General features: G+C 39.8%; 2 protein-coding genes, 1 non-coding gene and 1 pseudogene across 3 annotated transcripts; 2 read left to right on the top strand and 2 right to left on the bottom strand.

The window, feature by feature from the left end:
* The first annotated feature begins 1266 nt into the window (after positions 1 to 1266).
* Positions 1267 to 2492, top strand: LOC141823373 (uncharacterized; annotated as a pseudogene).
* Positions 2493 to 4307: 1815 nt separating this feature from the next.
* On the bottom strand, positions 4308 to 4380 carry TRNAK-CUU (transfer RNA lysine (anticodon CUU)). Its single transcript has one exon. It is a non-coding gene; the product is annotated as a tRNA-Lys (tRNA).
* A 733-nt stretch (positions 4381 to 5113) lies between these two features.
* On the top strand, positions 5114 to 9041 carry LOC141823378 (kinesin-like protein KIN-7J). The gene is made up of 13 exons (XM_074710655.1): positions 5114 to 5297; positions 5410 to 5499; positions 5575 to 5675; positions 5766 to 5879; positions 5954 to 6035; positions 6133 to 6200; positions 6291 to 6356; positions 6435 to 6562; positions 6654 to 6987; positions 7082 to 7183; positions 7264 to 8085; positions 8163 to 8491; positions 8573 to 9041. The coding sequence occupies exons 1-13, from the start codon at positions 5120 to 5122 to the stop codon at positions 8883 to 8885; spliced, it is 2727 nt and encodes a 908-aa protein (XP_074566756.1). The 5' UTR covers positions 5114 to 5119; the 3' UTR covers positions 8886 to 9041.
* A 3386-nt stretch (positions 9042 to 12427) lies between these two features.
* Positions 12428 to 13228, bottom strand: LOC141823377 (auxin-responsive protein SAUR32-like). Its single transcript, XM_074710653.1, has one exon. The coding sequence runs from the start codon at positions 12956 to 12958 to the stop codon at positions 12587 to 12589; it is 372 nt and encodes a 123-aa protein (XP_074566754.1). The 5' UTR covers positions 12959 to 13228; the 3' UTR covers positions 12428 to 12586.
* Between the last annotated feature and the right edge of the window lie 405 nt (positions 13229 to 13633).

Raw genomic sequence — 13633 nt, 5'->3', positions numbered from 1 at the left:
GTATAGAAGGATATGATTTTGTTATTTATAATATATTAAAAATAAAAATAATATAAATTTCATAAATAATTAAAATTTTAATATAAATTTTAAAAATAAAAGTTCAGTTCGTTCAAACTAATTAAAATTTTAAATAATATTTCTAAATAAAAGTTCAGTTCAAACTAATTAATCTTAGAGGTGATCAAATTCCATCTCATAAGAATTCTTCTATCCTGGATTTTGTTAAATCAAACAAGATAGGATCGGTGGGTCCAATCAGGTGGGAGAGTTTAGTCAATAGGTGAACATAAATTGCATTGGAATTGATAATTCCTTTTGAATAATATAAGCCGACAGAAAAAAAGGGAAAAAATGATTATTATTAAAGAATGACAATAATTATAGTTTTTTTTATTGGACGAGACGAAAAGATGGGCCGGGCTTAGTTGCTGGATGGATGAGCACACGTGATGTCACGTGGCAAGGTGGGGTTTGGGCCGGCCCACACACAGTGCGACTGATGTTCCTCATCAATTGCCAATCACTTCAATGCAATGGCATTTTGGATAATTCTTGGCATTCCAACTTCATGTGGGGGCATTTTTAGTATTCCATAAAATTTAACGGGCCATTTTTAGCATTTTGGGTCTATATATAATCATATAGTAAAGTGGTAAACAAAATCAAAATAATAATAACACCTCCAATAGAACTTCTTTTGATAAAATTGAACTTGAATTCACAAACTAGTTCAAATTAGGGTCTTTCACATGAAGAACTCTGATAAAATTCATGGAAATTATTGCAAATCGTATTTTTATAATCTTGTTGGTGAACAAAAAACAATGGACTGGCTGGTGAGGTTTGAGAACAGTGAACATGGCACATAAATGATAAAACACAGGAACTGCATATAAATTATGGAAATATGATCTGCTGAAAGCTGTCCAAAATTATTAGATGTATTAATTATATTTTTTTTATTATTACGAAGCTACTATGCATCGTAATGGAGGAGGACCGAGAAGTTTCTTGTACTCCCAATTTATTAGAATATTAATAGTTTTATTATTTTAATTAAAAGTTTAAGTAAATTTCGAGGTCCAAATAATTTTTTTTCTTATTTTTAAATTATAATTTTTTAGTTAAAGTATTAGTTTAAAAGAAGGATCAGGACTCACAGTGTTGTTGGTGGGTCCACAGCAGCTGCCTCTGTTCCCGCATATATATATATAAAGCGGCCGCATCTGGCTCCTCTTCTATGCGTTCAATTTATACATCGCCATGGTCGACGTCGATCGCCGGATGGCCTGCCTCGCCACTTCCCACTCTGCTGGCCTACGCCGCCTCTCCGCCCGGGCCTGCGCCGGTCCCGCGTCCCCTTCCTTGTCCGTTTCCTACTCCCACCGCAGCGGCCTCCTGTCCTTCCGCCCCCTCGCTGAATCGATCCTAGCCCGCCTCCGCGCCGCCTCTGTCCCTGTCGACGCCGGCCTCTCCGAAGCCGAGATCGCTGGTATCGAGGGTGGCCTAGGTTTCTCCTTCCCCCGGACCTCCGCTCGCTGGTCAGCTTCGGCCTCCCCTCAGCTCCCGGCTTCCCCGACTGGCGCTCCTCCCATCGCCTCCTCCGCGCCGCCCTCGACCTTCCTCTGGCAGGTGTCTCCCTCCAGGTCGCCCGCGGTGCTCTGTGGCCACGCTCCTGGGGTCGCCGCCCGGCCTTCCCCGACCGGGCCATCTGCCTCGCGCGCGCCGAACTCCGCCGCACCCCTGTCCTCATCCCCCTCTTCGATCGGTGCTACCTTCCCTGTTTCCCCTGCCTCGCCGGCAATCCCATCTTCTACGTCGACGAGCACAGAGTCTTCCGCTGCGGCCTTCACCTCGCCGATTTCTTCCAGCGGGAACCCGCCTTGTACACCGCTTCTCCGGTTCCCCTAAATCTGCCCCTTCAGCCGCCTCCCGCACGACGGAGCCTTGACGCCGTTACTGGAAACACACCCCGCTGGATCGAGTTCTGGAGTGACGCCGCCTCCAACCACTGCAGCCGCCGTCGCCGCCGCAAATCCTCGTTCTCCACCTCCTCCTTCTCTTCCTCCTCCTCCTCCTGCGGATCAGCGTCACCAACCCAACTAGATCCGGAGCAATTCGTCAAGATCCAGTCGCCGAGCCGACTCCCGATCTGGGTCGACGGATACCTGAACACCGTCGGATCCGTGCTCCGGTCCGCCGGCTGGGACGATTCCGACGTCAACGAGATCGTCCGCGTTCCCGCTTCCGGAATGTTCGACGGCGACGATGAGCCATGGGAGGCGGCGATCGACTCCGAGGCCGCGCTCGACGCCCTGCTGGTGAAGGCCGATCGCTGCTCCGCCGGCTGGACCCCCGACGAGGTCTCGGACGCGTTGGCGTTCGACTTCCGGCGACATTGGCGGCGGGGAGAGAGGTCGCAGGTGAAGCTGCCACCGGAAATCGCCCTCAAGGCGGAGAAGTTCGCGGAAGCCGTGGCCCGACCATGACCGGCGTACGTTAACCAGATCCAAAATAAACAAATTTTAAAAAAAAAAAAAAAAAGTTTGAATTCGAACCAATTCTGGTTAATGGCTTAACGTTCGAATCGCTCTGTGTATGAAACGGTACGGGGGGGCCGCAGAAAGAAGATAAAAAATGTACGTGTACATTAAATTTACCAACAAAATAAATATGTAAAATTTGAACTGTTGTATTCTTTCTTCCCAATTCTTAATATTAATTTATCAGCAATTTAAAAATTCAAATCTATAAAATGACACGAAGATTAATTCTATGATCATAGTCACATCGACAGGTACTTCCACCAAATGGTCCAAGTCACTCGCATTAATATTCTTCCGTAGTCTCCATGTACCCCCTCAAATTATAGGCCATAGGAGGAAATGAAGCAAGCCAAATCCCACCCACCTTAGCTTTAAGGATATCTTTTACAGGTCATGCATCAGTTGGTTATGACGCAGCAGACTTGCAGTTCGAATCCTGACGAAGCCAAGCAATACCCTCCTGGAGAAGAACTATACTTTCTCGATTTACCTTTTCATCGTGAACCCGATCGTGTGGGGCCACTACTGACGGATCCACCTTTGCAGAAGAAAAGGATATCCTTTACAGATCATGCATCATTTATTGTTGTAAATCTAGATCAAGCATGGAGAAGATGAGTGTCTTTAGTTCATCTAATACTACTACTTCAATAACATGAGGTTTCATGCTAAGCTCTCCAGGACTGCTTCTTCTTCTTCTTCTGCTACTATACTTCAAAGCTCAATTCATCATCGTGGCTCCTTCCTCTTCCTTCTCGACAGCTCCTACGCGACACCGAACTACTTCGAATAACATTTCGATTCTGCACAAGGTCACTCACCGCAAAAATGGTGGTTTACAATGCTGCAGTGGAAGGAGAGGTGTGTGGGCTCAACCTGTCTGGCGTTACACCTTCATCCTGACCACAAAGAGCCTGCACTTCACCTGGGCTGGTCTTCAACTGTTCCACCTCGAGATGGCACTGTCCTGGCTGGCTGGCTATGATCAAGACTGGACCAAGCTAATTAGGGCCAGGCCATGCTCTGGGAGCCATCAGTAGCCATCAATCAGCATGTAACTTTGTGGTAGTGAACCTCGAGAAGAATCGACAAGAATGTTGCGTGGGGAGTCAGACTCCAGCTGGATCTAGACTCCAAAATTGCTTGTGATTGTCCAGGCTAAAGTCTCCTACCACTAAATCCATAAGTGAACCATCAAAATCAGTACAAGTAATCAAGAAACTTGGACTAATCTGTTTTTGGTGCTATTTGGAAGATTATTGAACATATTGGTAGCCAAAAAAGTGGATCAGTTTCAATAAGTTTATCGGACAAGAAATTTTCGGAAACTTATGTGCGCCCTTTGGTAAAATGACGAAAGAAAGATGTTCAGAACACATATCAATATAAGCCTATGTTCCTTACCATGGCAACTTTAAGAAGCTCTGAAGTTCCTGGACTGGCAACTAACGTCTCTCACATTCTATTACATTTCTGATTTCTGATTTCTGTTTGTGTTCAAGTTCATGGAGCTTCTTTCTGTCAAATTTCTCTTCATCTTTTACATGTTGCATGGAATTAATCCGCTAGATCGAGCATCAATTCAGGTTCCTTCTTGTATTTGAACTGATACTGAAGCTTTCTGCAGGTCGTTGAACGTCTGGAGAACTTGGAGACCGCCATTTTCACTCAGACGCGCCGGAAGGAAGCTGACATAAAGGCGGGAAAGAATGAATTCGCAAGAGGGCATGGCGTTCCTGTGAAGGAAAAAAAAAAAGGCGCCCACCGTGGGGCTCGAACCCACGACCACAAGGTTAAGAGCCTTGCGCTCTACCAACTGAGCTAGACGGGCTTGTTAAGTTTCCACCACTCTTTTGTTTAATAAAATAATTAATTCAAATTTAAATAATTGTTTTGATAATTTAATTCACTTAAAATTCAATTTGAGTCGACTCTATTATCTTATAGAACACATTTTAACAACACAAACTTTAATTCGGAATTTTAATATTTAATACCGCCAATTTAACTAAATGCAAAATAATATAAACTTAAAATATCTGAAGTATTTTTTGGGGTCTAGTAGAAACTCTTTAAGCATTTTTAAATACCACATAAAAATTTGAAAGTGAAATGACACTTCACCTAAATAAAATGGAAGGTTATGAGACTACTTTTTCCTTTTGTTTTCTAACTTTTTCTTTCTCCATTTATTTCATTCACACATCCACAGTTACACGTAACCGTCAATCCCAACTCCTCATTTATAATCTCCTAAAAAAAATCCAAAAAGGGTTAAAAAAAGATTAAGCTATTAATAATCACCAATAAATATCGGATTATCCTTTCAAATCTCTCTTCTTCGGAGGAGAAGAAGTAGAAGGAGAAGGAGAAGGAAGGAAAAATGAACCATTTCTTCCTCATCTTCTTCCAATGCCACTTTCTTTGGTGAATCCAATCGCGCAGGTTTTGATTCTCTGTAAAATTCGTTTTTTTTTCAGATCAAAGCACTAAAAAAGAGATTTTTTTTTTGTTCTCCTTTCGCTTTTACTCGGTAGTTTTCGGCGATCGATTGACGGAAGGATTGCGAGATGGGGAGCGAGGAAATGGCGGAGGAGAAGTTCCTGGTTTCCGTCAGGCTGAGACCGATCAACGCCAAGGAGATCGAGAAGAACGACCCCGCGGATTGGGATTGCGTCGACGGTACATCCGTCGTCTTCAAACCCAACCTCCCCGAGAGATCGCTGTATCCCTCGTCTTACACATTTGGTCAGTCTTCGCCATTGATACCGAGACAAGCTTCTTCTTTTCCCTTCAATACTTTGTTTTAGATTGTTTCTTACCTTTCTTTTTCGAAAAACACACACACACACATTCTTAGATAGAGTGTTTGGATGCGAATGTGACACGAGGCAAGTGTATGATGAAGGTGCCAAGGAAGTAGCTCTTTCAGTTCTCCATGGAATCAATGGTTAGAACAAGTGTGCAAGTTTACTCATGGAAAGTTATAGTTTTCTTCCTTTTTATCTGACATTTTCATCTGCAGCAAGTATATTCGCGTATGGACAAACAAGCAGTGGCAAAACTTACACAATGTGTGGAATAACTGCTCATGCTGTAGAAGACATCTACGATTACATCAGAAGGGTGCAAAACATTGGGAATTTTCTTCAACTTTGTAACAATATTGTTCATTCATTGATTGATTTTATGTTTTTTTTTTTTTTTTTTGTATAGCATGGGGATCGAGAATTCGTATTGAAATTCTCGGCAATAGAGATATACAATGAATCAGTGAGAGATCTCCTGAGTGCAGACAGTCTTCCTCTTAGACTTCTTGATGATCCAGAGGTAGAGAATGATTTATCTAACTATTTTTCCTACTATTTATTGTATGCAATTGAATGACAATCATGTACATGCAGAGAGGAACTGTTGTAGATAAACTTACAGAGGAAACACTGAGAGACCAATGGCATCTCAATGATCTTCTTGCAATTTGTGCAGGTATAATTAGTTACAGAGAAATGCCTAAGATTTGTCGTTTTCTTGATATTAAAGCATAAAAACATAATTATACTTCTGAATCTTTGTGTTTTTTAAGCGCAAAGGCAAGTTGGAGAGACAAGTCTGAACGAGATGAGCTCTCGATCTCATCAGATACTGAGATTGGTTTGCCCCTTTGATCACTTAGTTAACTGATCAAACTTTTCCCAACTCAATGGAAATTGATGATAATTAGTTTTGTTTTTGTGATCACAGACAGTTCAAAGCACTGCTCGTGAATTTAAGAGTAAAGACAGCTCAAGTACCCTTTTAGCTTCTGTGGTATTATGCTCACTCTTATTAGTTCTGTTTTCAATGAAGATTGAGCCAACGTGAGGTTTAGGATTTTGGTTTGGGTAGAATTTTGTAGATTTAGCAGGAAGTGAACGGGCAGGGTCTCAAGTGTCATCTGCGAGCAATCGGATAAAAGAAGGTTGCCACATCAACCGAAGCTTGCTTACACTTGGAACTGTCATTCGCAAACTAAGGTTACTAAATTAAGTTTAAGCAATTTGTGTTTTATTGTTTTTCTTTTTGTTGCATCAGTTTTGATCTCATTCTTTTTGTAAAAATGAACAGTACTGGGAGAAGTGGTCACATTCCATTCAGAGATTCCAAGTTGACGCGCATACTGCAACCTTACTTAGGCGGCAATGCAAGAACTGCCATAATCTGCACAATGAGCCCTGCAAGGAGCCACATCGAGCAATCCAGGAACACCCTTTTGTTTGCAAGCTGTGCCAAGCAAGTAGTCACCAACGCAAAAGTCAATGTGGTGATGTCCGATAAGGCATATATGAAGCACCTGCAGAGAGAGATTTCTAGGTTGGAGAAGGAACTAAGACATGCAGGATTTAGTACCTGCGACGATCATTCTGATGTCCTTCAGGATAAAGATGCTCAGATCAAGAAGGTTATCTATGTGATCTTCTTTTTCATCATGCTGAATTTTCATTTCATTTATTAGAATCAACAGAAAGCACCCTTTCATCGACTTGTTCATTTAGATGGAATGCGAGATCAAGGAACTGATGCTGCAAAGAGACTTTGCTCAATCTCGGCTTAATGATCTGCTTCAAGCTGTAGTGGAGGAACATTCAAGACAATGGGTAATATTCCCTGTGCCAAAGAATACAATCTATGAGTTTGCTCGTGATTTTCTAATCCTTGATTCTTTTCCTTTTCTTAGGAAGAATCCACTCAGGCATCATATTTGCATGCATGCAGTAACAGCGACGATGCACTTTCAATCTCTGGTCTCTCTGGCATTGACTACCAAAACCCCAATATCGCACAAGTCAATAAGTTCAGTTACCATGAGCCTTTGGATGATCAACTTCCACCTAGTAGAACAATTAGCAATCCTTCCTTAAATGAACTTACCCTGCACCAGACCAAAGAGGGTATCATCGAAGAAGATTCTGAAGAGCACTGCAAGGAAGTTCGATGCGTCGAGATACATGCCTTGAGCGATGGAAGAGCTAATGAGTTTAATCCTCTGAATGCTGAAAGTGAGGGCTTGGTTCCACCGACTGAGGACGCACTCGAAAATTTTGCACCACAATATGCAGGATGTATAGATTCTGTAAATAGGAGAGGTGAGAATTTCCACAATCTGGGAACTGATGAATTTTCCCAATCGGATCCTGTGAAAAAAGTCATAAACTCCCGAGAATCGAAACGAACTAGAAGTAATAGTTGCATGGCAAGTTTGATGAACGATTCAGTCTTCTCTTTGTTCGAAGATGCTGAACAAGACCAGGAGACAGCACCAAACTATTTGTCAAAGGGGATTTCTGGAATGCCGAAGGGTGTTCGATGCAGACTCAATACATTTTCTGATCTGATAGAAGAATCTAAGGCTTCCGAAAAAGTGCATCTCGGTAACATGGCTAAGACTGCAGATGTCGAAATCATTCAAAAGGAGATTGATACGAATGCTACTAACACTTCTTCAGAAGTGAAGAATGTCGCTGAAGGCAATAATGAACAACCACTCTTTGCTGATCAGGTATGCATCTTGTCAGAAAATCGAGTAGGAAAGTTGTAATTCAATAATTTCTACAGCTTATTTATGATATAATTCAGGAAACTCAACAGCACCAATTGGAAACCATTGGAAGTGAGGAGAAACAAAAGGATGGACTCGAGGCAATTCCATTTTCCCCGGAGTCTCCTTCGCAATGGCAATTGGAGTTCCATAGAAAGCAAAAGGAGATCATCCAGCTTTGGCACACATGCCATGTCTCCTTGGTGCACAGAAGTTGCTTCTTCCTGCTCTTCAAAAGCGACACAACTGATTCCTTTTACATGGAAGTAGAATGCAGAAGGTTGTCCCTTCTCAAGAACATTTTTTCCCATGGAAACGCTAGTGGCATAGTAGCTGAAGATGGCCGCCCAATAAACCTTTCTTCAAGGTATGTCTACGACTAGTCTCTTTTGCTAATATTTTCAAATGCTCTGATATACTTATAATATTCTTATCGATTTTTTATCAGCATGAGATATCTTCGTCAGGAGAGGAATAGGCTATGCAAGCTGATGGGGAAGGTATTCTCTCCTCAAGAAAGGGAGAGCCTTTATGCTAAGTGGGGAATAAGCTCGAACTCCAAGAAGAGGAGAATACAACTATCACAGCTCGTGTGGACTGAAACTGACATCGAACACGTAAAGGAGAGTGCATCACTCGTTGCAAAGCTTATCGGATTTGTGGAGCAAGGACAAGAGAGCATGAAAGAGATGTTTGGGCTCAATTTCACAGTACAGCAGACTAACAAAAGATCCTTCAGCTGGATGCAATGGTTGTCTTGATCAAATATTGTGTCAATATTGTTCTGAAAAAAGATTGATGTAATGCGCCAACAATGAGTTTGTAACGAACCAAAAGAGGAGCAAGTTTTTTCTTGTTCTTGTATTGCCACATGCTAATGCTAGCAAAAGAGTGGGCCTTGTAGCTTTTGTCAGTAATCGATGTGCCTTGTTGAAATTAGGTCATTAGACAGTTCAATTTCAGCTATCTCCTGGCTTTGAGGCCCTCAAGCTCCTACAAAATCTATGGGTCCAATTGATTCGGGTAAAATATTTCGATCGAAAATGTACTTTTCGATCGAAATTGTCTTTATTGTTTCACTTGTTTGCTCTTCTCCAACAACCAGTCAATTCATCCTGTGGCAAGTCTCAATCTTGCCTTTAAGGCATTACCTCATGTCCTAATATGGTCCCCTAAGATTAAGCCACTCGCCGCGATCTCCTACATGAACAACCCTCGATCCCTCTTTGCAATGAATCCTAATACTGTTGGTTATCTGTGCCAACAAAGTTGCTTACCAATCCCCCCTACTTGCATTGAGTCTTACATCTATCTTAATGTAAACTATATCTATCAACTACTACATATAAAATTTTAAATTATAGGTAAAATTCATTATCTTTTATCTTAATAAATATCTTATTATATATAGTTATTAAATTTTATATATTTTATTTTTATTAAATTTAAAATCTTTAACTTACAAGGCCTCCGCAAGTTAAGATTTGAATTTAACATTTATTTCTTCACAAATCCTATACAACAAAATTATTTATAATTAAATTTAACATGAAAACAAATGCAATAATTGATGCATCTTATAAGATTTGCACCAAAAATTTGTTCATGAAACTCAATACAAAGCATCGAGAAGCAAAGTCTGACCTGACCTACTCCATGGAGCTTAGACTAACGCATAGAACCGCTGCCTGCAATTAGTCAAAACCTATGCATTTTGCTGCCAAATTTAGACAAAATCTATAGGTGCAGTACGCAGAAAGCTGTAGACCTGTGTACGTGGACTTATACATGCATGCATGAGTCGGCCAGCAGTAACGAGTCCACGTACGTTGCCAATGCATGCAGGCCAACTATAGAGTTTATCTCTGGCACCTTCTGACCAGTTTGATCGAGTTTATCTCTGGCACCTTCGATTAGTGTTTACTTCTGTCGACGAGGAGGGAGAGTTATGTGCCGTGTGTGATATGTGTATACGTGTGGTTAGGTGTTGATGCAAGAGTAAACGTACGTATTCCTTTGCCCATGATTTTGTTGAGTTGAGCCGTCACCTCGTAGAGTTTTGATGGGGGAGAATTTAGGAGGAAGGAGACAAAGATGGCCGATCGATGTTGAAATATGAACAAAAGGGATGGGGACCAAGTGTTTCTGATTTTTCTCTTGCTTTTCTTCTTTATAATTATTTCAATCATTTTTCATGATGTGAATGTGAATTGGTTCTATGTAGAAAATTTATCATGGTAAAGTTGATGGGAATTCATATGTCCCTCTCCTTATGATCGCGACATATGAATCAACAGAATAATTCAAATGATCCAACATAATATCTTGTCAGAGATCTATAACAAATATGTGAAGAACTCAAGCGAAAGCATAAAATACAAAATTGTACATGAATCCAGAGACATCCTTGTCTTCGTTGTGGTTGGAAGAATTTGAAAATTAAAACACCAACTAGCCATAGGGTGTGATCTTCTGTAGGTACGAGGGTAACAACTCCATAATCTCGATTAGATGGGAAAAGTAAGAAAGTCATTCATTTTTTCTCCTATGGAGAGAGATCACACCCATCTATATATCGGGCTCAACCCCATTAGCTACCCATCAATGCTAAAGGGTTAATGAGTTCTACACATACGAGTTTACATCCTATATTTGACCCATTAATATTTATGAATAGAAATTATGAATTATTCATGAATAATATCCATAATTAAAGTTTGTAAATTATATTTATCAGTAAAGTTCTTATCAAATTTGTAAATAAAAAAAAAGAAAATCTTGTAATAAATAAAAAATATTTATAATACCAAACTCACTCACCAACCAAATAAGATTTAAAATATAAAAGTTTTAAAAATTAACAAACACAAATTAAGTGCTTGTTAATATTTAAATGAATTAAATTTAAGCCAAACTCAAACTAAGCTTAAACTATAAAAAAAGCAAAATTTGAATAATTATTTCTACTTGATTCATTTTAAACTACACTTAACTCTCTTATCTTATCAAATTAACAACCTTTAACAAGACAAAGCTTAGTTTGACTTTATTTATTTACAACCCTAATCCTAACTCAATCCAGATAATTAATAAAAAATCCTACAAAAACCACCAACCACTAATTAACTTGTACAATTAAACTTAAAAAATGTAGGTTGGTTACCTGTCATCATACCCACTAAGATTTGGCAAAATGACTTTAGCTCTCAAATAAGACAAAATTAAACAAGAGGCTAACGATGACTTAGAATCTCACTAATGGAATTAACAAAGCACATCTACCCCCAATAAATAATTACTTATTCAGTCTTAGTGCCTGAAATCCTCATGAAATCAACTTTAAATTAATGAATACTATTATTGGTTTGTCCTGATCTAACTAATCATAGAGAGTACAATTTTATTTTATTTTATATATTTTAAATGAATGTTGATTATATATGTATATATAGCCTAAGATTTGGCAAAGTGTCAGTGGCACTTGAACAAGACAAAGTCATGAGTCTAACAATATGACATGGAACCCTAATCCAAATATTAACTAAACATATAAAGCCAATAAACATTAATTAAACTAGTCATTTAGTTGTTGATCAGCCCTTGTTCATCTTGATGACTCATCGATCTTTCTAGATTACAAGTCTTATAAAAAATCAATTTAGACAATACACTTCCAATAGATCCTTTGTGATGGGTATTATTATTATTATTATTATTTGTGTATATGTATTATGGTGATCAGGAACACAAGAGCAAAAAAAGATCTGACTTTTTTAGTGGTCGAGTGTGAGCCCTACGAGAGTGACTCGAGAGGTGTTTTGATGTATGAGGAATAGTAAACAGTTTGGATAATTAATGAACATTAATCATTTGTTGTTTATATTAGTTTTGGCACAAATTTATTCTAAAATATTTTATATTGTTTTCAATGAACAACTCTTATTTTGCATAATGACATAAGATGACCAATATAGTTTGATTAATGACCTCTCACAAAACTAAAGGTTACCATGGATTAGTTATTAACTAACTTCTACAAAAAAGCCCCTCGAATAAAATTTATATGAAGACACCCTTCATGTACATAACTAAACAAAGATACTTGCTATAGCTCATTTTCATAAGTTTTATCTCTCCCTTCCTAATTATCTTTAGCTTTAATTTGATGGAGCAAGTTTATGGAATATTGCATAAATGAATGGCATGTGATGAAGCTTTACTTCTTTCTTGGCACCCAATTTATTCTCCACTTTGACTTTCTTTTTAATAATTCATTAATTTTAAGATTGAAAGCTAATTAATATAATAAAGAAAGAACAAGTTGTCCATCCTTTTCTTACGAGATGAAACAAAACATTAAAAAGAAAACTAAATCTCAACTATTTTTTATAATTAAAATCCTACATATAATTAATTAAGCCTTCTTCCTCTTCTTCTTGTTGTTGTTGCATGCAAGGAAGTTTTAGGCTCTGAAACAGAGATGGAAGTGGTGGTGATGGTGGTGGGGGTGGTGGCGGTCGGCGGAGCCGGAGCCGGAGGTGTCGCGGTCGATGATGCCCTGGACACGGCGGAAGTGCTCGACGTGGCAGGGGAGGGTGATGGCGCCGGAGTGGTGGAAGCCGTACTCCTCCTCGGCCGCGCGGAGGAGCGCCAGGAACAGAGGATGGTTCAGGTACCCCACCGGCACCACGAACCGCTGCTGCTCCTCCCCCTCGCTCCCCACCCTGACCGCCATCCACCCCTTGGGCGGCGGAGGAGCCGATGCGCCGCCCCTCCTCCCCCCGCTGCCGCCGTTCGCCACCCGGTGCAGCATCTGCATGTGGATCCCCGGCATGCCGTCGAATTGCTGAACTGATTGAAAGCAGAGCAGGGAGATCTCAGAGCGAGGAATAAGGAAATGATTAATTGGAGGAACTGAAGGGCCAGGGGTCGGAGCTGAAGACGGCGAGGTGGGAGAGATTCAAGGAAGCATCGCGGAGAGATTTGGGAAGATTCGACATGATCGAGGCGGAGGAGGAGAAGGAGGAGAAGAAGAAGAAGAAGAAGAGAAGATGAGTTGGAACAGTTGGTTCTGCGGCAACATTAAAAGAACGCAGCCTTTTTTTAATACTAAAACAGGGGAGAGAGGGGAGTTCCCGGCGAAGGCATATTTATAGTCAATATTTACATAATACTATCTGTTTGGCCGGTTCAGTAGTAAATAATTTTTTCTAGTTTATTTATCAGATAAATTTAAAATATAATTTATATATATTCAAAAGTAAATTTTAAAATTTACATTTTGATCCTTTTATTATTCCTTTTTAGTGTTTTATCATTACACTACATTTGTCGGGATAAAAATTATCTATTTATTAATCCCAAGGTAGTTAAACTGATCAGAAAAAGAGAAGTATTTTGAATATTAAAAATGGAAATATATATATATATATATATATATATATAATTTTAATAATGTTTGAAAAACATGTCCTTTTGGCCTTCCTGTGAGTTGTAGTCACTCGAGTCC

The sequence above is a fragment of the Curcuma longa genome, chromosome 3 (assembly GCF_044706935.1).
Source record: "Curcuma longa cultivar G26 ecotype Majalengka, Jawa Barat chromosome 3, ITB_CL_G26_1.1, whole genome shotgun sequence".
In the NCBI taxonomy this organism is placed as follows: Eukaryota; Viridiplantae; Streptophyta; class Magnoliopsida; order Zingiberales; family Zingiberaceae; genus Curcuma; species Curcuma longa.
This window is presented reverse-complemented; position numbering and strand designations above follow the sequence as displayed.

What these genes read in the sequence shown, in the direction of transcription:
- LOC141823378 (XM_074710655.1), top strand. Translation starts at nt 5,120, where the DNA reads ATGGGGAGCGAGGAAATGGCGGAGGAGAAGTTCCTGGTTTCCGTCAGG. An exon ending in AGTTCTCCATGGAATCAATG is followed by an intron (nt 5,500 to 5,574) that starts GTTAGAACAAGT and finishes TTTCATCTGCAG; the next exon opens with CAAGTATATTCGCGTATGGA. An exon ending in CCAATAAACCTTTCTTCAAG is followed by an intron (nt 8,492 to 8,572) that starts GTATGTCTACGA and finishes ATTTTTTATCAG; the next exon opens with CATGAGATATCTTCGTCAGG.
- LOC141823377 (XM_074710653.1), bottom strand. Translation starts at nt 12,958, where the DNA reads ATGCCGGGGATCCACATGCAGATGCTGCACCGGGTGGCGAACGGCGGC.